At 42.2% G+C, this 26,643-nt stretch overlaps 1 protein-coding gene across 1 annotated transcript; it reads right to left on the bottom strand.

The window, feature by feature from the left end:
* Positions 1-6: 6 nt before the first annotated feature.
* Positions 7-25,260, bottom strand: man2a1 (mannosidase, alpha, class 2A, member 1). The gene is made up of 22 exons (XM_080528239.1): positions 24,835-25,260; positions 22,744-23,007; positions 21,210-21,354; positions 19,346-19,517; positions 17,158-17,285; positions 16,800-16,973; positions 14,881-15,067; positions 14,143-14,320; positions 13,706-13,914; positions 11,106-11,291; positions 10,884-10,998; positions 10,333-10,400; positions 9,904-10,069; positions 9,459-9,689; positions 9,104-9,226; positions 8,758-8,872; positions 7,732-7,865; positions 6,270-6,411; positions 5,957-6,090; positions 5,624-5,815; positions 4,816-4,929; positions 7-2,138 (listed from the first exon to the last, which is right to left on the bottom strand). The coding sequence occupies exons 1-22, from the start codon at positions 24,970-24,972 to the stop codon at positions 1,986-1,988; spliced, it is 3,468 nt and encodes a 1,155-aa protein (XP_080384365.1). The 5' UTR covers positions 24,973-25,260; the 3' UTR covers positions 7-1,985.
* Positions 25,261-26,643: the final 1,383 nt, after the last annotated feature.

Raw genomic sequence — 26,643 nt, 5'->3', positions numbered from 1 at the left:
ATGAGATTCATCCTTTTTTATTCAGTCTCTCATTATATTATATTACATTTACAGAAACATAGAAAATTTAACAAAATGTAACAGTCAATGAGCTACATTTTAAAAAGAGATTTATTTATTTTGCACATATCACCCTCCCCTGATGCTTTAGCTTAATTTACTTCGATGAAAAGTGTTTCGTTGCTCAAATATCTTTGATTGATTTGATTTAAATTAATCCCACACCAACATGTCTTGGTGATTAAGAAGAACATAATGTACTGTTCATGTATCAGATAATCATATTATGTGATTAACACTTTAACTAGCTTGACATTCCCATTGACATTCATACATCCAATACATAAAGAATTTCCACATTCATATACATTGTCATTTATACAAACAAACATTAAAAAAACTAATTATAGCAACTTATGTCCCATGATTCCTTCTACATAGTACCTCACACTAATACATAGTGAAGGTGCATTTCTTTGACCACCCTAGTGGCTATGCATGCGGCTGTATCACACTAAATTACAATGACACATTAATTTCAAACAACCCAAGCAATGCAACATACATTTGTAAACATCGAAACTTAAGTTGTTTCCGTGGAACTTCACAAAGGTGTTAAAAGCAGTAACTTGAAACCCATGGCATAATGTTTAAAAAATAGATTTTAAAATGGCTCAGTCAGGGTATTAGTTAAAAGCTTCGGACACTACTACTCAAAATCATGATCCCAAAAAGAGGAGCCAGATGGGGGTATGACGTGGTCATACATCAGTAAAGCGGCCCAGCTGGTGTTGGCTGAAGTGAGGCCATTGAAAAAAGTTTATCTTCTTCATCAGTAGACAGACGGTGAAAATAAAACATGTCATATTTTATAGTGATAGATCACTAAAATACATATGAAGGTCTCAATAACAGACCCATATCAGCTGCAGTCATTTTGCATTTGATTGCAAATGGGAAGGGACATTAAACTCCAACCAGAATAGAACGATATGTACATTACATAGGGTTCCCTTTACAAAATTTAAAAATAAGGCACATTTTTGCTCTTTGGAACAATAAAAACAGTATCTCACTTGCAATCAACAATCTTACATTTACATTTTTGACCCTTGTCTTAAAATATTCAAATTCTATTTTCAAATCAACCATGACATCTTATTTAGGCACACCAAGGACATGGAGCACTATCCATTATGATTGAAGCCACACCTTGGACAAATCACATTGTACTAGCTCATATTATATAATCTAGAACTCATATCCATGGAAAGGAAATGGAACGGGAGGTCATGTCATCTCAGTACAGTGAGTTCAAGTGGTAATGCAACGCAGCGTTTGCATACGTACATAACCTGAGACTGCAGGATAGGGATACTGACTGTACTTAAACTATTTCATATTGCACTTAATAATTAAGCTTAAAGGGGCAATCTGGGATTCAAGCAATAACAAAACAGTCTCCCTGCCACTTTTTTGGTAAACAGCTCAGGGATGAGGCTGGAGAAATGTGACCACTCTCAAATTCATAGACGGAGCTATGGATGCAAGCACTGACCATCCATGAGATCAATATTATAGTTTTAACCCTGTTTTGAAGCTTCACAGTTTTGTTTACAGTGTCATTGTTTACAAACCAGGGAGTAAAACAAGCTTATATTTTGGGTTCTGATGGGGTAAGACAGTTGAACTTAGCTCATGAGGCATTAATATGTGATATTCTTCAATAATCAATGGCTAAATATAATGAATCTAAAACTAAAACAATGGATGTACTGTACCAATCCAAGATTGCCCCTTTAAGGAAGTTCCATTTCCTACTCCTCCCTCCTTCATTCTATCCTTCCCTCCCTCCTTCCCTCTGTTCCATGGTTGAAGGCTGTGGTATCCAGGCTTTTGCATAGTCCTGCTGACAATGTCTCGGCTCAGGAACAGAGAGAGGATGTAGGGAATGTGACTCAGAGTAGACAGACTCTGGCTAGAGCTCATCTAAGCTGTATGCGGTATGCGCTGATCTCCATTGGTTTAAGGCTGATTTCCTCTTGGCTCGGCCCGGCCTCAGATGTGTGCATCAGAGTCAGAGAGACAGGGGTGATGCTCTGGAATTTTAGTTCTGCAAACAGCTTCTCGCTGTGAATCTAGAGAATGAGAAAAACCAAACCAAGCACACAATGATGTTCCCGTACCAGCATATTTACAAATAACAAAACGGTCACACTTTACATTGGGTTGTTTTTATACCTCTGTAATACTCCATATTGTGTTAACACTTGGTAACATAGTCATTTAATAATTGCTTTCTAATTATGCCACCTGCTTGGCAGATAATGAATTATCTTTTCCTTTTAGAAGCCATTAATGTAACTGGATGCTTAACTGTGGCATATTACAGCTAAGTATCTGTAGTACCCTGTACCCATTTTTTAATTAACACTCTTTCACTGTCGGACATACAATAATGGTCAGCCTTCTTTCTCAGAGAAAGAGAGAGAGAGAGAGAAATGAAGGAGCATTTACTTCAATTGATTACGTTGCATTGTAATACTTGTCATGTCATCAGAAAAGAAGGAAATAGAATGAAAAGAGGTATTTCCTTCCTCACAGCGAATTTTCCTGTTGCACATCCCATGACTGCTGACTGTGCTCTCCTTTCCGGATGGGAAAGTTAAAACCCTTCTTGAATAAAGACCAATCATGTGCAACCCTTGCTTTAACCTCAACGTTGTTCCATTTCAATGTGCATGTGTGTTTACCTTCCTCTGTGTGGGTGGGGTTTACCTTCCTCTGTGTGGGTGGGGTTTACCTTCCTCTGTGTGGGGTGCGGTTTACCTTCCTCTGTGTGGGTGGGGTTTACCTTCCTCTGTGTGGGTGGGGTTTACCTTCCTCTGTGTGGGGTGGGGTTTACCTTCCTCTGTGTGGGTGGGGTTTACCTCCCTCTGTGTGGGTGGGGTTTACCTTCCTCTGTGTGGGTGGGGTTTACCTTCCTCTGTGTGGGTGGGGTTTACCTTCCTCTGTGTGGGGTGGGGTTTACCTTCCTCTGTGTGGGGTGGGGTTTACCTCCCTCTGTGTGGGTGGGGTTTACCTCCCCCTGTGTGGGTGGGGTTTACCTTCCTCTGTGTGGGGTGGGGTTTACCTTCCTCTGTGTGGGTGGGGTTTACCTTCCTCTGTGTGGGTGGGGTTTACCTTCCTCTGTGTGGGTGGGGTTTACCTTCCTCTGTGTGGGGTGGGGTTTACCTTCCTCTGTGTGGGGTGGGGTTTACCTTCTTCTGTGTGGGTGGGGTTTACCTTCCTCTGTGTGGGTGGGGTTTACCTTCCTCTGTGTGGGTGGGGTTTACCTTCCTCTGTGTGGGGTGGGGTTTACCTTCCTCTGTGTGGGGTGGGGTTTACCTTCCTCTGTGTGGGGTGGGGTTTACCTTCCTCTGTGTGGGGTGGGGTTTACCTTCCTCTGTGTGGGTGGGGTTTACCTTCCCCTGTGTGGGGTGGGGTTTACCTTCCTCTGTGGGGGTGGGGTTTACCTTCCTCTGTGTGGGGTGGGGTTTACCTTCCTCTGTGTGGGGTGGGGTTTACCTTCCTCTGTGTGGGTGGGGTTTACCTTCCTCTGTGTGGGGTGGGGTTTACCTTCCTCTGTGTGGGTGGGGTTTACCTCCCCCTGTGTGGGTGGGGTTTACCTTCCTCTGTGTGGGGTGGGGTTTACCTTCCTCTGTGTGGGTGGGGTTTACCTTCCTCTGTGTGGGGTGGGGTTTACCTTCCCCTGTGTGGGGTGGGGTTTACCTCACCCTGTGTGGGTGGGGTTTACCTTCCCCTGTGTGGGGTGGGGTTTACCTCACCCTGTGTGGGTGGGGTTTACCTTCCTCTGTGTGGGTGGGGTTTACCTTCCTCTGTGTGGGGTGGGGTTTACCTTCCCCTGTGTGGGGTGGGGTTTACCTTCCTCTGTGTTGGTGGGGTTTACCTTCCTCTGTGTGGGGTGGGGTTTACCTTCCTCTGTGTGGGGTGGGGTTTACCTTCCTCTGTGTGGGTGGGGTTTACCTTCCTCTGTGTGGGTGGGGTTTACCTCCCCCTGTGTGGGGTGGGGTTTACCTCACCCTGTGTGGGTGGGGTTTACCTTCCTCTGTGTGGGTGGGGTTTACCTCCCTCTGTGTGGGTGGGGTTTACCTTCCTCTGTGTGGGGTGGGGTTTACCTCCCCCTGTGTGGGTGGGGTTTACCTTCCTCTGTGTGGGGTGGGGTTTACCTTCCCCTGTGTGGGGTGGGGTTTACCTCCCTCTGTGTGGGGTGGGGTTTACCTCACCCTGTGTGGGTGGGGTTTACCTTCCTCTGTGTGGGTGGGGTTTACCTTCCTCTGTGTGGGTGGGGTTTACCTTCCTCTGTGTGGGGTGGGGTTTACCTCACCCTGTGTGGGTGGGGTTTACCTTCCCCTGTGTGGGTGGGGTTTACCTTCCTCTGTGTGGGGTGGGGTTTACCTTCCTCTGTGTGGGTGGGGTTTACCTTCCTCTGTGTGGGTGGGGTTTACCTTCCTCTGTGTGGGGTGGGGTTTACCTTCCTCTGTGTGGGTGGGGTTTACCTTCCTCTGTGTGGGTGGGGTTTACCTTCCCCTGTGTGGGGTGGGGTTTACCTTCCTCTGTGTGGGTGGGGTTTACCTTCCTCTGTGTGGGGTGGGGTTTACCTTCCTCTGTGTGGGTGGGGTTTACCTTCCTCTGTGTGGGTGGGGTTTACCTTCCTCTGTGTGGGGTGGGGTTTACCTTCCCCTGTGTGGGGTGGGGTTTACCTCCCCCTGTGTGGGGTGGGGTGTACCTCCCACTGTGTGGGGTGGGGTTTACCTTCCCCTGTGTGGTGGCACACAGTAGCCCTGTGTTCCGATTGGACAGTCGACAGTCAAAGCCTTTTCTGTGCAGAATCAAAGCAGCCTGGTCTGACGGGCCGCCCCCTTCCTCCTGTAGGCCAGAGAGAGAGGCTTCAGGACCCATAAATACACCACTGTTCCCCCCCTCCCCCCTCAGCTTCAACACTGGACACATTATAGAGCCCCCTCTTTCACAGATCAGCTGCATCTCCACATCTCCACAACCATTTTCAAGGAGAGTGTTCCAGAACAGGGTTACTACAGTTCAGCCCAGCACAATGAGTACAAGTCAATTTCATCCCCAGAAGTGTTTCTTTTACCACCACAGTTCCTGACTCAATAAATGAGAGATGCCACTATGCATAACTGATTAGTAGTAGCAGTGGTATCATGTGGGTACATCGTACAAAGACATCCCTTCAAACGCACTTCAAGGCGCTGAATAATATCTCCTCAATTGGTTTGTACTGCAAGTCAAATTGAATGTCCTGGGTGTCTTTTACAGTCGCTAATTGAGCTAATTGGTTGTCAGAGTCACTGCACTGTGTGAAACAATGAAATAGATCTTTGACATCCAAGGTAGTACTATCATCAGAGTCAATGGGCAAGGCAACAATAACAAAATTGTGCTGAAACATGAAAACGAATGCAAAAAAAAAGATGAGCTCAGTGACGGATCAGAGATGAGAAATGACAATGTTATAGGTATAATAGTTACGCATAGTACTGATCGACTCCTGCGGTCGAGCCTGTGGTCGAGCCTGCGGTCGAGCCTGCGGTCTTACCGTGGTCTGGATGGTGCGGAGGTTGACCACATGGATGTCGCAGGGCAGCGATGAGGCCAGTGGGGTGAAGGCTGACAGGGGAAGGGAGCTGGCCTCCAGGCTGACCGCCATGGGGATGGCTGGGTGGTTCAGATACACAGACGACACGTGACTCAGCAGGGAAGGGTAGCTCAACGTCGTGGGTTTCTCCCCCTGCAAAACAAAGATGGCCAAAGATGCAAACTCAAGGACATTTTGTCAGTTCTCCATTATAGACAAATAGCCACAAACTATATGACAACTGTATGACAGATTCTCTTTAGTCTGGGTGTATGAGGTGATCTGTATAGGTACCCCGTCTGGCGGGCCTCTCCTCTCCAGCAGTAAGCGGAAGGAGTTGGCAGTGATTTTGTTGTCCAGGACTCCCTGGCCCAACCCACGGTTGTCATCCTGGTTGAGCCGCCGGTCCAAGATGACCTCCATTTGACCTGAAGGGGATAGGTCAAAGGTCCGCTTAGACATTTTTGATTCATTGCCTTCTATTCAACACATATGAAAATGACCTACAGTATATTGTAATGGTCTGCTATCCAGTGCGAGCCAAGAACCAGCACGGCAACATATAGTGTTGACAAAGTGGTTGACTAGTAACAAGTCATGCACTCACCACTCTTAAGGCTAGCAGAGCCTAAGGACTGTGCGGTGAGCAGGGTCAGTCTGGTGCTGGCGTCCTGGATGTAGGCCATACTGGTCATGGGGTAGAAGTTAGCCTGGAGGGGCAGCTTGGCCATCCTCTTCCTAGGCTGAATCTGCCCAGACATTCACATACAAAACAATGGTGATGTTGATACATGCTGTATAGGAAACAGTGTATCCTGTGTGAAACCAGTAGGTCTGTTGAAAGGGATCTTTATCTCAAATGGGTTGTTGTTTTTTTAAAATGCAAAGCATTTCGGAGAAAGAGTATTTCATCTCTGATGGCAGTAAATCCTTATTAATCCCTACAAGCAAAGTCAGACAACTGAAAAGTGGCAAATTGAGATCTTGAAAGAAACTGCTTATTTTTAGAATGATGGCAGCATGTCTAATTGGCACTGACGTTCGCTCCATCACTGATCTCTTTAAATATCCAACATGAATAATCTTAATCTGCATTTTGCCTTTTGTTTTAAATTTAAAACATTACATCCAAAATGCTAAATTGAAGAAGTCAGTGGAGACATTTTAGGAGCTAAAATGGCTAATCTACTATCTTCAGCCAGTTTCTGTGTGCATTTGATTTTTGAAGCTAATAATACTATATAAGAGTCCATTGTATCATATTTAATTGCTTGTGTCATAGTATTGGATGCCTCTCTTGTAAATACATATCGTGTACATCTCTCATAGTGAGTCTCTCTAGTTGGGAAACAATAGAAGCAGCATTCCTCGTCTAGAAATGTGTTACAGAAGTGGATGTACAGTGGAGTTCTTATTCTACACACATTATGTTTAGTGGAACTAGATACAGTAGGGAGGGCCCCAGTAGTACATTCTGTGACAGTTCAATTCAAATGTTCCAGGTTTTGTAAGGTTGCTTCTTTCAATGGATGCTCTTGCATGGCACGTGTATTCTTATCTGAGCTTTTGTCAATGCCATCTTACAACACCCTTTGTTCAGGTACAATGTTAGGGGTTACATTTCTTTTGAAGTGTCTTTTTTCACTATTGTGTATAACAGCTCTGAAGAGCAGCCATTCATGGTAAAGCTACAGAGAAATACATGAGTCATCAATCTGCTTTCTAAAGGCAAAAACACATTAGGAGCAGCTCTCTTTCCAAGAGATACTCATCTACACAATTATTATTATTATTTTATTTTTCTGCTTTACAGACAGTAGAGATTGACAGGAAAGATGGGTGAGAGAGAGGAGAGATGACATGCAGGATATGTCAACAGTCGAACCAACCCTGCGATGACATGGCTGACGCCTTAGTGACGTCACCAAGCACCCCTCATCTACGCAATTCTATCTCTCTCTCTCTTCTGTGTACCAAATAAATGAACATTATTTTATTTCATAGTCAAAGAGCAAGAGAGAGAAAGCCCTGAGTAGAGAGAGAAAGAGGGAGGGAGACCCGGGGTGTACCTGGAATCCATTGAGGTCTGTGAAGAATCGATCCTTGCTGTCCAGATCTGATGTTAACCTCATAGCAATTTCACGGTTGAACTCCCCTCTTATATCCACAGAGTTACAGATCTCCACAGCCTGGCCCTCGACGCCTGAGGGAGGGAGGGAGGGAGTGGGAGAGAGAGAGAGAGAGAGAGAGAGAGAGAGAGAGAGAGAGAGAGAGAGAGAGAGAGAGAGAGAGAGAGAGAGAGAGAGAGAGAGAGAGAGAGAGAGAGAGAGAGAGAGAGAGAGAGAGAGAGAGAGAGAGAGAGAGAGAGAGAGAGAGAGAGAGAGAGAGAGAGAGAGAGAGAGAAAGAGAGAGACTAACTCAATCACAGAGGTTGTTCTGAACATCCACTATGCTGGAGTCTTGCTCACAATGTAACACAGGTTCAAGAAAAAGATGTGGCTGTAGATGTTTCACATCATGACTCAAGGTCTGTGGTGAATCAGGATATCAGGATACTCTCTCTCTGTTTATCATTTGACATTGAGGGCAGAATGTACATTTTTCCTATGAAGTATTTGCCTTATAATAATTCTATAAGTATACAGTATTATTAAGGGCTCATTTGATATATGAACACATTTTAAAAAAAACTTCAAAGTGGACATGTTTAAATGTGACACAGTCTGATCATTTGGTCTACCTGTTGGCAACCAATCAAAATGTTCTGACTTTTCTTTTGAAACACGGAACTACGTTTCAACATTGTTTAGAATCACAACACAAACTCGCTAGTCAATCTAAAATACTGCAAGGCAATGGATTCGGTGAGTAATCTAATCTAGTGTTAACTACAACACTACTTTACATTGTTAGCAGGCTCACAAAACAAGCTGTGTTAGTTAGGGATGTGTCATTCAAAGTCTGATCATAACATCGGATCCCGACATGAGGACCAAAGCATTAGAATGTGTCACAATGTGTTCACAAGGATTTCAAGGTCCAGGGTTAAAAAAACATAGTGACAGCTGTACCATACATTCATAGCTTGTCCTTACCTTGAATGTGAGAGAGACGCAAAGTGTGAGTCACATGATCAAGGATAGTGGTGATTTCAGAGAACACAGATCCTGTGGTTACTCTTATTAGAGGAGAGCTCCTGGGAGAATATATCTGGGGAAAACAGAGAAATCTATGACAATCAAATAATTCTTAACACCATCTTCTTCCATCGTCTGCAAATCAGATGTTCTTCAGAGAGTTGGGACATAACTCGGAGGGGAAGAGAGCTGAGAGAGCAACACAATTGTAATGGATGAAAATCTCTTCACAGGGTTCCAGTAGTCTTAATAATACACATTGACAGAGGATCATAAATCATGTTTAATAAAGTTGTCAGGTTACCTTAGCCTCCCCATCAGGAAGAAACAAGTAGGCTCCGCTTTTATCCCTGTTGCTGGTCGTTCCGTACCATGCAAACTCCACCCTAATCTGGTGCTCTGAGCCGTCCTCTTTCAGTTTCAATCTCTAAAGGAGTCAGGGTCAACATCAACACTTTAACACTTACAGTATGTGCATTCAGCACTTGGAGTTGCATTCAAGGTACTTGTGCTATAGAAATAAAGTTTGATTGATGCATCGTCAACATGACAAGCATTTTGTATTCTGCTGCAATGCCAATGTCGAAGAACCTGAACCTAATTTTACTCTGTGTACCCGTATATTAGATGTAATAAAAGCAATTCTGATTCTGATTTACCTCCATCAGGCCTGTTGTAGGGGAGCTCCAGACTTGGAGGTGGGGGTTCTGTATGCTGAGGGGAGACGTGGGGTCATGGGGGATGTTGACGGTGAAGTGTTCCACGTTGACCGCCAGCTCACTGCCCTGTCTGAGGAGGACATACTGGGCCTTCTGTGCCAGGCCTTTCACTGCTTCGCTCAGCTGGAACACCCCCAGACCCAGCGCTGGCACCTGCGCCACGAACGACAACTACCCAGAGAGACAAACACAAACAAACCCGTCTGAGATAGAGCTTATGTTAAAACTGAGTTAACTTAGAACTTTTATGTTTCACTTTCAACTGGTAATCAATCACTAACCGGTCTCAAGTCTGCTGAAAAGATGATTGTTTTGCTTGTTTTGCTTCAATGAACTTAGTCTTCTTGCATTCTCCATGCAAACAGAACAATATAGACAGCTCTACCTGGAAGGCCTCTTTGGAAGCGGTGGTGGAGTCTTCCCAGACGGCGCTGACCTGGGCAGGGATAGGTTGACCGTGGACCGTGACCACACGTACATGGGGTGTGTTGACATACACGGTCACTACTGAGGAGCGGTCCTGCTCTGTAGGGTTGTAGATGACTAGAGACCTGCGGAGAATGACCACACCTCAGGTCAAGTTACAGCAAACCAGGTAAATACACTGAGGTCAAACCACAACATACTGTACAAGACGAAATATGGTAAACATTAAATAAAGAGCCTTATTCCATTATTTATTTATTTTATTTTTTTCTTTATTTTTCAAAAATCTAAGCGAGCCCTAATCTCCAGTAAATTAACTCTGTAGAGGGATATGTTTGTTATGTAGAAGGTGAGAGGGAGAGAACAGAGTCTCTGGGGGTGATTTTACCTTTGCTTGGCACTTATTTCAAGAACAGTCTTTCGAGGCAGGGCATCTTGAGCAGGCTGGATATCATCCTGAAAGAAAATGCATGTAATTGAGTTGACTTGCAAAAGAACATTAATATGGTGGAGCACAGCGAATACCTAACCCTTGGGTTATTATTTGAGACTCTTTCAAAACTATATTTAATTCTTTCTTTTTAATTTATTTTTTTATTCGGTTTTCTTTTTTTTCTTGAGTGGCTATTTAAACATCTACGGCCCTTTCATTCACTTAGAAATACACGTTTCATTAGGTTTGGATGAGTGAGACATTCTTTTAGCTGCTGTAGCAAAACAGGTAAGTGTAAAGGTTATTGCTCTGAAAATGTATGTTGACTTCAAGCCCAAGCAATTTACATATTCAAATCCACCAGTGTGCCTCCTTGAGGGATTTGCCTTAGGCAAGTGGTAAACACTTCAAAGGTAGTGCACACTCTTGAGTTCTCATACCCTCCATCAAATGTTTTATTTTCCCCCTCAACTCTGAAATTAAACACAACCATCTCTCTCACTCACCATTTGTAGGAAGGCCTTTGAGGGATTGTGACTGTATGCACTTTTATCCTTCAACACCAGCCAGTGGGCAGAGTTGACCATCACTTTTTTCAAATTCAAAATGGAATGAAACAACCTGGAGAGAAACACGTCCTGAGTTAATACATTACCAAGCAATAAGAATATTCATTTTCATTTGTTGAATCCAATGTCAATAGAAGGCAAGGAGAGGGCGATAGCTACCTGATGCCGTAGTCCACCACGACCCCGTCCTTCCCGGTCCCTGTGATGGCATCGTGGTGCTGGAACAGACCCAGGTTCCGCCTGGCCTCAGTCAGAAGTCTGTAGTTCTCTAAGGCTGGGAAATCACTCACCTTCCCGGACTTTTTAATATGAGCGAAGGTGAGCGAGTACAGAATCTCTGCAGCCCTGGAGGAGATGGAGAGAGGGAATGTTTATCTCACAGTTCTCATCCCTTTCTACCCTCCAACGCAGTGCAAAGACAGACATAGTGCACTCATTTCAGTCAATTCATTCAGACATTCAGTGGCCAAGGGCTAAATCACACCGAGTTGAACACAGTTGGAAATACACTAGTATTTTTGATTGCAATCCAAATCTATGCTTTTATTTTTGAACCCATTTAACCTCCAGCTGTAGCAACAATATATGAGCTGCTCCACTCACAAAAAGACTATGGATTTCTTACGGAGCTCCAGTCTGGTGCACACTGCTAGCTACTGTCAGGGAATCTAACAGTCTTGGTTTAAAACACATCTCTAGCAAATTCCCTAATTAGTCGATCTTTGCTTTCTATAACTTTCTTACAGCATTTCACATACCTTTATCGTGCTTTAACTTAATCGGTCCTTCGGATTTATCTGTCTTGAATGTTGTTTAGAAGCATAATGTTGGGGCAACATGTCATGTTTATTGGTGGTAGCTGTATGTAAATCATGTGTTTTGCATATATTCATATATTTTCCAAATCCTCTAGGGATAACTATACACTACCATCACCTATTTCTAGAGACCTTTAAAGGAGATTGAGGACAGGAGCTATGTGGACTCATATACGGTAATACACTGATGCAACTGACCCAAATGCACCATGTGTAAAAAGCCTAAACCCTTGCCTTTTCTCCCAGAGAGAGACAAATATTTTCAGAAAGAAAAACAATGACCTCTTTCAAAGTAATGATGAGTGCAGCCAGACACACCACATACTGTGCACGGTCTGTTACAAGTTGAAAGCAGTCAGTGAGTGCCAACAGTGATCAAACAACTGGGTTCTGATTAACTATCTCCTTCCCTATATTTAGACACCGTCAAAATTCAAATATGATGTTTGAAAACAATTCCAGAGTACATATTATGTTGTTGTATTGATCCATTTCCATTTCCATTTTGGGCATTTAGCAGACGCCTTTATCCAAAGCAACCTACAACAAATCAATTTTGACTAAGCAAGTGAATCATCTATCCACCAGTCATAGCAGGAAAAAGTAATCTATTCTCAGTGCTAGAAGTTTTTGTTGTTGTTTTTGAACAGTAGAGAAACTGTACGGGGGGTAGCGGGGAAGTAGATGTCTCAAGATGGACAGTTAAAGATCCATAAAGTTGAATCATTCAAGAATACTGCTTGATACTGTAGGTAGTTGAATAGCCCTGGATTTCAGTGGGACTGATTCTGCATAATTGATCGGCTCTGAATGCAATGGTGGAGGTGGAGGGTTGAAGTGGGGGTCTGGGGGTCTGGGGGGCATCTATAACGAGCAAGGTGTCTGTGGGGCTCCTTTCTGCAGTGGAGAGGTGGAAAGACCCCAGAGCTGAGGGCCAGACCTTGCCTGTGTGCTAGGCTACAGCCTGTAGAGGCTGGGGGACTGCGGTGGAGAGGAGACACTCATTACTGCTCTACTGGGTCAGCTCCTACATCACCTTTCTGTTTCTCTCTCTCTCTCCCTCTCTCTCTCTCTCTCTCTGCCATCTCTGCGTGTGCTAGTTCCTGCACTAACCACTTTGGCTGTCTCTCACCAGCCTGTAAGATTGGACCCTTCTCTCAAAAGGCAAAAACAAAGGAAATCGATATGTGCTGAGAACAAACTTTTTAATACAACGACTGCTGCAGGCTTCCATCCTGTACCAGGGTAAATGGACCGAGGGGCCAGAGGTTTGGGTTCTAATACTAGTATCCTCAGGTATTCCTAATAATAAGACTATCCTGTCTGTAGAAAATATTTGAAACCAATTAAAGAAATGATTAATCTAATCCACTGTGCAACATACAATGCACAGCATTACATGGATATTATAACGGGTGGGAGGAAATTGTTATTTCATTTTCACATTAGAATCACTGTGCTGGTCCAAAAATAAACAGAGAATAATAATGACATCTTAACAGAAAATGATGACAAAGCCTGATTAAAATAATACGCTTGTTTTCCTATTTGATTTGAATTATAATGACAATGAACATTTTTCCAAAATCAAGTAGGATTTTGATAATTAATTAATTACAATAAATTAATACTAAATTAAGTTTTCTCAGTCCAAGGTTTTTGCCACTGTTGAAGAAAAAGGGAATGACAGCGATTCTGCTTAAATCATTTAAGTACATGGTCATTACCAATCAATGTACATGAATCAAATATACTTTGTTGAACAACATTTGTACAAATAATTCCCATTTCTTTACTGCATCCAATATCATCATCAAGCACCAAATGTAATGTATGCCCTTGTTCCCTTCCTGAGTGGGATGGCTAGCTTTTTATGTCCAAAGTGCGTGCCTCCATGCATGATGTGAATTCAAAAGGGGTCTATAAAGACTGTATGCCTACCTGAGGTGTGACTCTAACACACGGTCCAGGCGTTTGTAGAAGGGTCGCGAGGTGAAGTAGCCGCTCCAGTAGTGGTCATCTCTGTCTGCGTAGGTGAAGAAGTCTCCGCTCAACACAGGCAATGAGGGGGCCGGGCTACCAGGGCTACCAGGCCCCGCGGCTGACTTACGAACAGCAGCAAAGTAGTCTGAGATAGTGCCAAACTGGGCCTGCAACAGAACATAATCATTAGATTAAAGAAGCTAGCATCATGGTAGTGATTGTGAGGCAAACTTTAGAATTGATACACCAACATATTTCAGTTTAACAGCAAGGACTCCAATGACACACACCATTAAAAACCATTAACCACAAGCACCCTAAAAAAAAAGGAAACAAATAAACCAACAAAACTGAAATGTGTACAATTCTGACTAAAACAAATCTCTACTACAAACCTTGACATGCAGTTCTGGATGGGAGTTCATGTAGTCAAACAGCTTCTGATAGTTCTGGAACTGTTGGTCCCATTCCAGGGCCTCAGTGTAGCGGAAGTCATCCCCTAGAGGAGCCATTACTACCTTGGTCCGGAAGAGTTTGGATTTCTTCCTGTACTGGTCCAATAACATCTGAACCCTGTTGGCAGAGGTGAGGAAGAGAGTGGATATAATGACACATTATACCAGGCAAATATATTTTTGGCTATGCTAGAATAGATGCTACAAGAAGTTCTAATAGTATTATCATAAGACTTCTAGTTATTCTATAGTATTAAAAGATACTGTATTTTCTATATGTTCTGTTTTTCCTGATGCTGACGTACTGCCCGTGTGCATCTGCCTCCCTCTCTGATTCCCTATCTATTGTGGCCATGTTGTGTAACTTGAGGCCAGTGGGGAATACTGGCAAACAAGTTAATCTTGGATTTGATACTACTGTTAGTCCGGTTATCAGAGCCCTCCAATAGAGAAAGAGTGAGAGATCTGAAATGGCTGTTACCACAACAGTGGCTTCAAGTCTTATCTCGTATACACAGAGTCTTTGACCCTTGTTGACAGTACACCGTAACACCATCGTCAGAGAGAACGTGGCCCGGCTTAAGCACACGGTACGGTACGGTAGTGGAAAAGCGCCATAACAAACAGTAGAACACCCAAACCCTGTGTGTGCTGCCAGAGGTGGCAGTGATCAGTCACCTCTGCTGTACGTTCCCTTCAGTGATAGGCTGAGGTGGGATCCTCCAGGGGCAGCTGACCCGCCCCCCAGCCAGTCTCTTGAAGTCAAACTGGCAGCAGATCTTGGGGTCAGGACCACACGTATGGGGCACATCATAGCTGTAGAAGGGCATCAGGTGGGTCAGGATGTCTGTGCTGGAATCTGGGTCTGGACACACGGAACACACAGCATGCATTGAATTAAAATAGAAAATCGGGAGAAAAAAAACGTTAATGCAATATCAGTTAGCGACACTATCACAGACTTGAAACAGAAACTGATGCCTGGTTGTGGAGACATTTGGTCTGGTGTTGACTCTGTTTCACTGTAGCCTAGCGAAGTGAAATCTTATTTGTCCAGCAGTGGAAAGGCCAGTTTTTCCTGTATTAGAACACACTGTCATTTTCCATATAAATGTGCCACTGTCACATTGTGTATTTGAAACCATGCACTCCATTATACGCAGGATGTCTTAAAACAATAGCGCAGAGAGGTTTTTTGCTTTTCCATGACATGTCTTTTTTTATTGAGAGAGGATATGATTTGTGCAAGTGAGTAGCATAGGATAAAGTACCGGTAATTACATTTGGGTGGGAAACACACTGTTTTTAATCTTTCAGAATGTAGTTCAGAGACTGAAGACAAATGCCCTGATTTAATCAATTGCGGATTATTCTTTAATTCATGTATTAATTAATGTGTGGATTCAAGTCTTCAAACAAAACAATTTCTACGGTGTGAAACTGAAAATGTAACATGCTTGTTTTCTTGGGGACCGTAGCTATCCAATTAGGGGGTTTAGACCCCTCTGGCCTTCCTGGTAGAACCGCACCAAATGGACAAACAAAATCAGCTTTATTCATTCTGGCATGAGATTAAAATTCAGCTCTTCAACAGAGAGAAACATAAAAGGAATGCAAAGCTGTTATATATATAAGAAAGAATGCAGACTGATCTCTTCTCTCTCACAGAATGTTATTAAATAGAAATGATGAAAATATAATAAAAATATAATTCAAGAACAATAAAAATGGTTCTTGAACGCTCTCTAGCAGTTGAGGACAGTTTTGCCATCCGTCTATGAAGTCAGGGCAATAATGAGTACTGTATCATTTGTCTTGGGTGTTGATTAATCACCCAGCTTTGGACAGAGCATCTGGTGGGCTGCCTCCTCCAACAAGGCTGGGGATACGTGATGATGCACCCACTAACTTACTAACAAGGCTGGGGATACATGATGATGCACCCACTAACTTACTAACAAAGACAGTTCTGTTACCAACTGCTCACACACACAAACACCACACACACCACACACACAACACACACACACACACACACACACACACACACACACACACACACACACACATTGCAGATGGTTCAAGGAAAATTATGATTTGACCTCCACATGTCACCCCATTCTAGTCATGAGGCTGTGATCACTGTTCATTGTTCTAATCAGCAGGGTTATCACATGCAATATTGGTGGGATATCAGTGATCGGGACCTTGTCCCCTTCACGCACAAGCAGGTCTACAGCAAGCACAATGCAAGCATTTAGAGAGCATTGTTGTGATGATATACATGTAATTATCTATAGACATGAGTAATCCCTACACGGAAGGCTTTAGTGGCTACATGCTGCAACAGATGCTCCTGTCCCTCATCCTATTGATGTTGCACAAGCTGCCAGGAATTCACAACACCACATCAACCCATTACCAGGATCTGCTAGGCAAATAGGTCAAACACAAACTCAACTGAAACCATGTTGTCTTAGTTCAGTCCAGGGAAAAGGTCAGAATAGTGTCAGAGACTCTAGGTATGGGGAGTGGGTCGGTAGCTGTATGGACCTTGGACCCAGCCTTAGACAACCAGTGCTACTGTGCATACTTGCCCCAGTTTTGTCTCCAGTAGAACTCCAGGGTCTTCTGACTGGCAAGGTGTTTCTTCACCGAGTAGTGTACCCTCTGGATGAGCATGTTGGACAGGCCAGCCCGTTTCAGCAGGTAGGCCTGAGTAGGAGAGTGTCCGAAGGGGTCCACAGCCCAGCCTGTGTTGGGTTTCACTCCTACAGAAGGGGGCGAGGGTCAAATGGGAAGGTCCATGTTTTAATCTAATACATGTGTAAACCCCCAAAAATCTTTGATTGACGAATTGAGTCAGCCGTGATAAACCGATTATATACTGAAAATCTACATTTGCTTACTCTATCTAACTTCCATCCGTGACAAAACTTATCGTAATATACTTACCCAAATTTCTCTCTAACCACTGGTGACCCTCGATTAACTGATCAATTAATGCAAAGTAGTGTGTGTTGGCTTCATCAGGCATCACCCACCCTCCAGTAGCAATCTCCAGCTGGTTGCGCTCTATAAGACTAAACATACAGACACATGGACAGTCAGACTCTCAGTGAACACCCTTTTATAGCTCAAAATCAAATGTGACAGCCGCTGATGAAAGCGGCAACCAATCAAAATGTTCACACTTTTATTCCGAAAAATGTAAATAAATGTCAACGTTGTTGAAAATCAATGACACACTCGCTAGTCAACTAACACAGCTTGTTTTGTGAGCCTGCTAACAGTGTAAAGTAGTGTTATAGTTAACTAGGTAGTAGTGGGAATTACTCACCAAATCCATTGCATTGCAATAAATTGACTTGACTAGCAAGTGTGTCATTGATTTTCAACAAGGTTGAAATTTATTTATATTTTTCTGAATAAAAGTCAGAACAAATTGATTAGTTGCCGACTTATTCCCGGTTTCCCCAGCTGCCGTCACAAATCAAAACGAACATGGATTAAAGCAAAGCAATCCCAAAACCCTACAATGTTATGAATTCATGAGTTTTGTACTGAAATAACTTATTGGATTCATAACTCAAATTGCATCAGACACCAACTCACGTGTGGCGGTCATAGAGAAGATTGCTTCTCCTCTGATGCTGTTTAATTATCTTATCTTACTCTTAAGGAGTAAAATCACACCTGAGGAGATATATAGTCATTTCTCATCAGGACAGGAAACCTCTTGCACTGATTGCAAGTCAGCATCTTCCCACTGTTGTGGAGTACATTTCAATTGCAGACTTCCACAATGTGTCCCTCTCGAGACCCATAATAAGAGCAATAGCAGCAAAACAAAATACGCCAACTCTGCACTTCTTTAATAGAAACTTGAAATTGCTCATCATTTCTTTCCTCAGAAATATGGTATTTTCTGGGGTATCTGGGACCAATCACAGCGGGCGTTTTTCAGTCGTTTATGGGGAAGCAGTGTGTGTCTCTGTCCAGACGCACGTATGCTGACAGCAGGTGCCGCCCTTACTAAACAGATTGCTACACTGCATTGAAATGAGGATAGATGCAGCCATCTTATACAGTACTGCTACAGACATACGCTCATACATGTGTTCTCAATTCAAAGGTGTGCCCTTGAGAATACATAAAGTTGTTTGTTTTAATTTCTCAACCTATACGTCTTCGTGTAACAGGGAGAATGCAATCATTAAGCGCTAGGCCTCGAATTTGCTGACATGAGATAAAACTTCAACCTGGCAAAATATAAATGAGAAACACAGAATGTTCTAAGAAATAATGGATCTAGTTTGCATTGACCTCCCTGCACATCAAATCAATAGTGAATAAATATTAGTGTTGGATTTCTCATCCCGCACCATCCTTCACCTAAGGCTGTTTTCACTTGTGCTCCTAATTGGAATTCTAACCTGCAGCTGGAATGTTTATTGCATTTCATACACAGTTGGTGAGTTTTCCTTAGGCGGCGAGAAACATACCAGCTGACTACTAGTGAGCATGACAAACACACAGCATTTGTTACACTCTCTTTTCTTTTGGGGCTGTTTTCTGAACCCTCTGCCACCCTCTGTGTCCCCCTCTGGTTAATGCTTGGCTTTGGGAGCCAATACATCGTCATGGCTGACACTGTCAACAGAAATAGATAGTCCATGTGCCTCTCACAAGCAATTGGTTTCATGACCTGAGACCATTTGGAGTAAGTTTGGCTTGTAGAAGCAATTCAAACCAATTAACTCTGGCTACTGGCAGAATCATTGCACTGTAGACGGTGACGCCACCACTGACTTGTTGGACAGTGTCTAGAGTTGGACAGTGTCCCCTACTGGGGTCTAGAGTTGTGGTGTTAATTACTCAACAAAAATTTTTCACTTCTAATTTCATTACATTTTGTAGAATCTACATCATGGATATCATGCTAGCCCTTAAGCTAGGCATAACATTACTTTAGTTAAAATGTGAATAACAGAGACCGTTTCCGGATCTTATTGCAAATCCACAGAGAGTGAGACATTAATGTCCATGCTCACAGACGGCAACTCAGATCAACGAACACAATAACAGAATCCATAAACTATCTAGATGTCACTTTGTGCTAAAATCATAGACAGTAACTCACCTCTTGACGGCATCCCTCTTCTGGTCATCTAAGGTGTCCCACCATTTAGAGAAGTAGGAGATCTCTGACCAGATCATCTTCCTCCGGATGTCCTCATGGAGTTTCACCACCATGTTATTTAATATGTGTTGAGTCTGGTCCCGATAGTAATTATCAAAAGTCTTAAGCCATCCTGAAACACACACACATATGAAATATGAAGTACTGCACCATGGTTCAGTAAATATACCAAAGCTGTTGATAGCATAATAAACTGCATATTTCCAGCAGAAACCATTCTATTGAAAAATAATATATATAATATAGCATCATTTTTTCTGTTGTATGATAAAGTAGGTTGGATTATCCGGCGAGAGAAATGTTTATGTTTATGTTTATGTGAGGTTAATGGGCAATTTAGAGCAATTTCTGATCCAAGAGCATCACATACTGTATAATATACAGACACGCCCTCCAGGTAACCTAGATCTGAGTTAAAGTTGTATAAGTCTATGCAGAGCATATTCTACAACACTTTCAAACATGCTATGTCACTAATGCAATAAAATGGGACTGGGTGGGGGACATGGCCCCCTGCTCAGTGTCCTGAAAGGCTTAACCACTTTCACAGGAGCAAAGTAGTGGTTTCCATGATATGGCAGCTGTGTGTGTGTGTCTCTGTCCAGGCGCAGGTACTGCCCTTACTGAACAGATTCCAACACTGCATTGAAAATGAGGATAGATGCAGCCATCTTATATCCATGTCATTACGGTTAGGGTTAGGGATAGTTTAACTCATTCAGTGCCACGGGTGAATAAAGACACCCAAATGGTCAACATTCTAGAGTGTCACAGTTGACTTTATTCACCAAAAATGCATAAATGATGATGGTTGATTTTGTCGCCATGTATTGTTGCTATGTACAGTATACCACAGAACAAACTTGGCACTCTAGGTGGTTAGTGATCCGGAATTCTTTATTAGTGTGTTAACCAGAAAACACAGCTCAGGTTGTTCAAGTTAGTCAGGTAGCTCAGGTTGGTCAGGTGGGCTCAGGTTGCTGACAGAGCCACTCAATCTCAGCAGGGACAAAGAGCAGTGGCCATGGCAGCACCTGAGAACAGTAAGTGCTGCGAATGCGCATACAAGTGAGAAACGCAGAGGGTGGGGCCAGGGAACCTACACTACACACTCATCACCTGCTCTGGTGTGCTTTGTTTTGTGACAAATCTACCGTTGAAAAATGTATGACAACAAGCACCCTCCATCCATTGTTTCTATTGGCCATTTCAAAGAAATAGAGCATAGAGATAGATTCTTCAATAGCTATGAGAGAGCCTCTACTATTAAGTACTCAATATAAGTACAACAATAATCCTCATAGTCACTCATAAAGACCACACCACATACATCTTTATGATGTCTATTGTGGTCTAATGCTAGTTCCCCAGTCAGAAAACCAGTTAAGTCAGCGAGGGATATGAATCCTGCAGCTGCTTTGTTTCCTGTCTGAGCTTTGTTATTGAACATTAGTGGAGAAAACAAAAGAGTTCCTGGATAGACGTTTTGAGTTATGGTAATTACAGGAGTTGATATCCAAAATATTGACCTTAAATGTGACATCTGTCTTGCACAAACCTTTAAGACTTATGGTTAGGTATTGTTCCCATTTCCACTTATATGATAACAAAACATCACTCAACTTCAATACCAAGTAATAAAGCAATCATCAAATGACTATGTACATATGTTAAAACAACATGAGATGAGATGAGACTCTGAGTTTCAAGATTAATGTTGCTTCTTTTAATATGTTTAAAACGTATGTGGACAGGCATTAGAATCAATTACATGGAATTGCTTCTGAAGTTTTGTCATGCTTACCAGGGTCATTATGTGAGTGAGGTACAACGAAGACTTGCAGTGGCTCACTGTCCCACTCGTTCTCCTGGTACGTGATCTCAAAACCTTGTTTCCACACTCCGCCATCAGGGTTGTCGAAGGCCAGGAGGTCATAGACGTCCAGCAACTAATAAAAGGAAAAGAAGCACTTGAGCATCCGTTTCTCTTTCAAAGGAATAGTAGGATTGGAGTCATAAGACAACATACAGTAGTTACCACAATCCTTCACTATAAGATTTTCTTTAGAGGTTTATTGAGGTTCAATGTATTTTTCATGTTCATGCATGTATGCATTAAATAATTGATCAGGCACTTGAAAAACTGCATATAAAACTGTTCTGGGAATCTGTATGAATAGTCACATCTGTGATATCAGCAGGTCAGAATGGTAATGAGAAATCTAACTGCTAATGCAACAGAGACCAGCTGAGTTTTCTATGGGGATCCAAGACAACTAAAATCACTCTTTTATATACAGTATGTTTGCCAGTAATAACATGTTGGAATTACTGGAATTTGATCGAGAGAGAAAAAGATTCACAAAATTGTGGATGTGAATTGTCTATAATGGTACATGAAGTAGCAAAATCATGATTTTAGTTAAAGGAGATGGATAAGATAATTGTTAGTGTTTCTTTGAGTCAATTAGTTTAATAATATTTATTTTTATTTGTAACTTTCCTTTACTCTGTGTCTTTAAGGACATGAACCATGTTTAGTTTTTGTTGGTATGATAAACATTCTTGAGTATAGAGTGACCTAATCTGGGACAAAAGTGCACAGACTCTCCCCTTTCAGACTCCCCCTAAGGAAATGTCATTCAATTCAAACTGCAGCCTTCTACATAACAGAAGCAGTCTTCTTACTCGACTCAATGCTTTTTCAACAGATACCTTACAGAATACCTTACTGGAACTGTATGTGAACGACAAGTTAGATGAAGAGTAATAAGACAATCAGTAATACAACCAAAATCCATTAAGATGATGATACCATGGCTTTGTTGAATACTCGATTATGATTGGTCAAGAGGATGTTGATTTTTCTATGAATACACACGTAGTGCCAGTAATAGCTTCCATGCCATTCCTAAATTACTGGGCTCAACATTGAAGTGCAGTTCAACTATGTTGAATAGATTAACTTATGATGCTAATATCAAATCAACTGAGCAGTGCTAATTAAAATGCTACGATTGTAATAAAACTGCAAATAGAGGAATAACTAGACTACTGCAATAAAGGGAGGGTACAAACTCATTCAGGTAGGTTGTCTGCAGGTGCATGGGAGAGCATTTTTGGCTATTTACATTACCAACAACACACATAGAATATGTATTTTCTGGTCAAATAAATGAGGCATTAATTCTTAAGACCTTTTAAGGCCTATTTGCATCTCATGCAACTGTCTTTAGAACACTGACATGGGGCTTGAGGTCTACTTGCACATTGCAATCCTAAGGAGTAAAATATGTCACCACACCACCATCAATGAATGTTTCTTATAGAGGTCTTACCTGAACACCATCTGCTGGTTTGGAGAACTCCCTTGCGGCAAACTGACAGTCCTCAGAGTCGATTGGGAGAACCAATGGAGGTAATGGAAGCAGTTCTGGGTAGGACCTTTGACTGAGGTTTCCAGCCTCAGGACCCCCTCTGCCATCCTTGACCGACTCCTTCAGGTTGATCACAGAGTCTCTGATGTTGGCTATGATGTCATTGTTCTCTGCTAGAAGTCTCTCTAAACGGTCGATCTTATCCTGCAGGACCGACAGCTGGCCCTGTCAAAGGAGGAAGGAAGAGCATGGAACATAAACAACAACATTGCATAGCAAGATATGCAAACTTCAACAGCTAGGCCTAGGCCTCCATTGGCAATAACTTGATTTACTCTTGATAGAAAGGCTCTTGGTTTCTCTTGTTACTGTAAGTCTGCTCAATGTTAGACATGTTTATAACATATATGTAAGATTACTAGTCCAATTACACTGTTTGAATTGGGATTTTGTATCCAAAAACAGTTTTCCAGTGAAGAATATGTCAAGAAACCAAAAGGGACCAAACCAAAGTGCTGCTCAGAAAGCTGCACACATGAAGTAAGCCACACCATAAGAATCACTTCGGTGAGTCCCTGAATTGGCATATACAACATTAATATTTTAATAGTAGGCCCTCATACCTACACACAACACAGAAAACAAAACATCCACTAATAATGACAAACAACAACAGGTATCTCCCACCACCCCAATTGTGCAGTCTATGGCAGGGCGGAACAAGAAAACAAAAGAAGAAACCAACTCACCGCCACGCCAAGTAAAAAACTAAAGAAAACCATACTTCACAGGGAGAAAACCAACAAACGTCACAAGAAAGGCAATGTAAGTCCAACTAAATATCAGCACTTAAACAAAACAAAACAAAAGGTAGGCGTTGTTAAGAGGGCCACCACACCCACACCCACATCAGCCCTTTTTGAAGGGATTGGAGGACATCAGCCACAGGTGCATCCCATTAGCAGCAGGAGCAGCACATCCTCCCTACTTTATTGTCTTTCTCTACTGTTTCTATCCAATAAAAACTGAAGAAAAGAAAAAAACTGGAATGTGCGGAATTACCACACTTGGAATTACCACACATTTATCTGGCTTACCACACATTTCTCTGGCTTATGAGGGGTCATTTGACCACTGTGAGTAAAAAAACATGTTATATCTTTGCACTCTTTTTCTACTTTTCCTAGATATGTGCGTTGTACCACCCAGTATCCTTACATTTTCAAAATCACATCAGGATAAGCTAGTATGAAGCTATTTTGCAGTTTTTCTGTGTAGGAAGCAGGCTAATTTACAAGCGGCCAACTAGTGGTTGTTGTGTGTAAATAGCAGCTTAGTATTCTAAAGAGGTGGCTCTTTTAGTAGGTAAAAAGGCACGGCTGTTCTAGTGTTAAGTGCAGGTGAATGAGTTTGACAGCAGGGTTCAGAGGGAACCTAAATAACACATTTGAGAAACTATTTGATTAAAAATGAAAGTTATGCAATGTGACAGGACATGACAGGGCAAATCTAGTTTACACAGCCAATCTATGTATTTGAGGAAATCCCTCACCATGACTATAAATAGCAATTTATGAGTAAGGTAGTCTACGTCTATGAAATATATCAATCCTATTGCACTCGAGGAACTCCCGTCTTGTGTTCAGACTCTCAGAGGCATCATAAACAGGGCGAGAACTATGAAGGTAGATATGCTGACTGCTGTAGATATGCATATTGGGTCTACTATAATATAGTAGACCCAAGATATTATCTTTCCAAACGGAAGCTACAACTGAAGTGCTCCAGTTGTTGTATCCCCGTGTGCATGAACAGTGACGTTGTAACATTGTAGCAACAGCACTATCAAAATGTTCTCTCACGAAAGTATGAGATGGTAACAATAATAGCTGTAGGAATGACATTCGAGGAATAATGCGATATTTCTAACCATGCGTCGTCATAATGCGATGATAAAGCATATCTACTGAAGTGTGCGATATGTTCGATATTATCTGCATAAAAAGTGTGAGAAGGATTACTAAATCAAATTAGAAATAAATAAAAACTTACATGTTGAACCCTGTCCCCTCCATTGCTTGGAGTTTTGGTATGGTCTAATTGTAGGTGATCCAGCATCAGGTACAACGAGAAGACCACTATACAAAATATGGCACTACCAAAAACGGTGAATTGCCGACTAAGCTTCATTCTGTACAACCGTTTAGATTCCACACACGCAGGTAAACACTAAATGTAGCACTGAGTGACCACAATGTAGCCTACGTCTGAAATGTCATGTAGATCAGCCGGGGATATGTCATGTCTTGACTCCGCGGTGAGGATCGGAACAAAATGTTAAGCTATTTGGAAAAACTGTTAAAAAGTAGTAGCCTAGTAGTAGTAGTATATGTTCTTCTTTAGTGTGTTATAACGGAATTATTCTATGTACAGTACACTTTTAAAAGCTGTTTCTGTGTCAGCCAAAGGTAGGCTAAACCACAGACTGTCACCGTTAACGAAGTTTCAATAAGAGAAACTTGTGTGATTCAGCAGATCATGTTGGCCAATGCCATCGACCCCGTCTCCTTCCTGTATTTGTTTTCTGTTGAAATTAAGTGAGGAAGTGAAAAGTAAGGTATGGGCGTGCGCCGCCTACCGACTCACAACTTTCATTAGAGTCACACAGGTAAATGTAAGGACTTTATAGTCCACCGCGCAACGCGTAAATGCTTTCCATCTCCATAGTTTTCAAGGCATTGATCTAACTATCCGATCGAGCAGTTGCACCTTCCAAAATATTCCTCAATAAATGATGTTGCCAAAAGTTTGCCATTAGCTCCATAAATCATTTTAAAACAGATGCCTGGGTCTGAAATAGTCTAATATCAGCGCCCGTTATATCCCCAATGGTGCTCCCCAGGTCTCCAAATGGCAAGTCTGCGTGATCAGGTCGTATGATTCCTATTTTAAACATCTGGAATTTAAAACGAGAGAGTTCTCCAGATGTGACGCCAGACCGTCACAAACGTAAGCAGTATCTGTGGAAAATGGTCCCTCCTGGGCGTTCAATTGATTGGTAACGTCACAAAATTCACTAAACATGCTTAGATTTGGAAGGAAAAAATACACGAGCACGCAACTGATATTTTCCTTGCCAGTTTCTTAAAAAATCTATCTCACAACTGAAGCGATCCCTTCGCTGCCTGCCCCAAAGGCCATAATAGTTGGATGTGGGAGAATTGAAACTTGTATACGCCTACTCTCCCTTACATCACTTGGTGACGAAAATATGTCATCATTTCGCTTTTCGCCGTATTCGCGGCTTCAAAATAAAAGCACGAGTTAAAACATGAATGGAAAGTGATGGGATCACAATATTTTTCACTAGTCTAGATTCAATTTAATCTGATACGCATTCTAGAAGTGTTCCAGAGTAGAGTGGTGCCAAAAAAAACAGTTCTGTACAGAACAATTACAAAGACTTCGGGAGCAATACTATACCAAATATGATATGGTTATGATTGCTATATAGGCCTATTTGTGAAGATTATTAGCAAAATATGCTTTGTTTTGTTATTTTATTAAATATTAGATATCTATATAATACGATATTAATTAAATTAATAAATAATAATTGTATTCAAATTAAATATGATTTGTTGTGGTACCTTTTTACCGTGTTTAAATGCAAAATAAAGTTTAATGTGGCGCTCTTATTTCGACCGGAAGTAGACGGGCGAAGCTCAGAGAACACAGATGTAAAAAGTACACACAATGAATGAATGAATGAATGAATGAATGGACTTTATTGTCATTGCTACAGTACAGGTACCAAACAACGAAATTTAGGAGTTTAACAACTGTATAAACCCGCGTGCC

This window comes from Nansenia antarctica (genome assembly GCF_963989245.1).
Source record: "Nansenia antarctica genome assembly, chromosome: 4".
In the NCBI taxonomy this organism is placed as follows: Eukaryota; Metazoa; Chordata; class Actinopteri; order Argentiniformes; family Microstomatidae; genus Nansenia; species Nansenia antarctica.
This window is presented reverse-complemented; position numbering and strand designations above follow the sequence as displayed.

What these genes read in the sequence shown, in the direction of transcription:
- man2a1 (XM_080528239.1), bottom strand. Translation starts at nt 24,972, where the DNA reads ATGAAGCTTAGTCGGCAATTCACCGTTTTTGGTAGTGCCATATTTTGT. An exon ending in GAGGGGACAGGGTTCAACAT is followed by an intron (nt 23,008 to 24,834) that starts GTAAGTTTTTAT and finishes CTCCTTTGACAG; the next exon opens with GGCCAGCTGTCGGTCCTGCA. An exon ending in ATCCAGAACTGCATGTCAAG is followed by an intron (nt 13,915 to 14,142) that starts GTTTGTAGTAGA and finishes GTTCTGTTGCAG; the next exon opens with GCCCAGTTTGGCACTATCTC.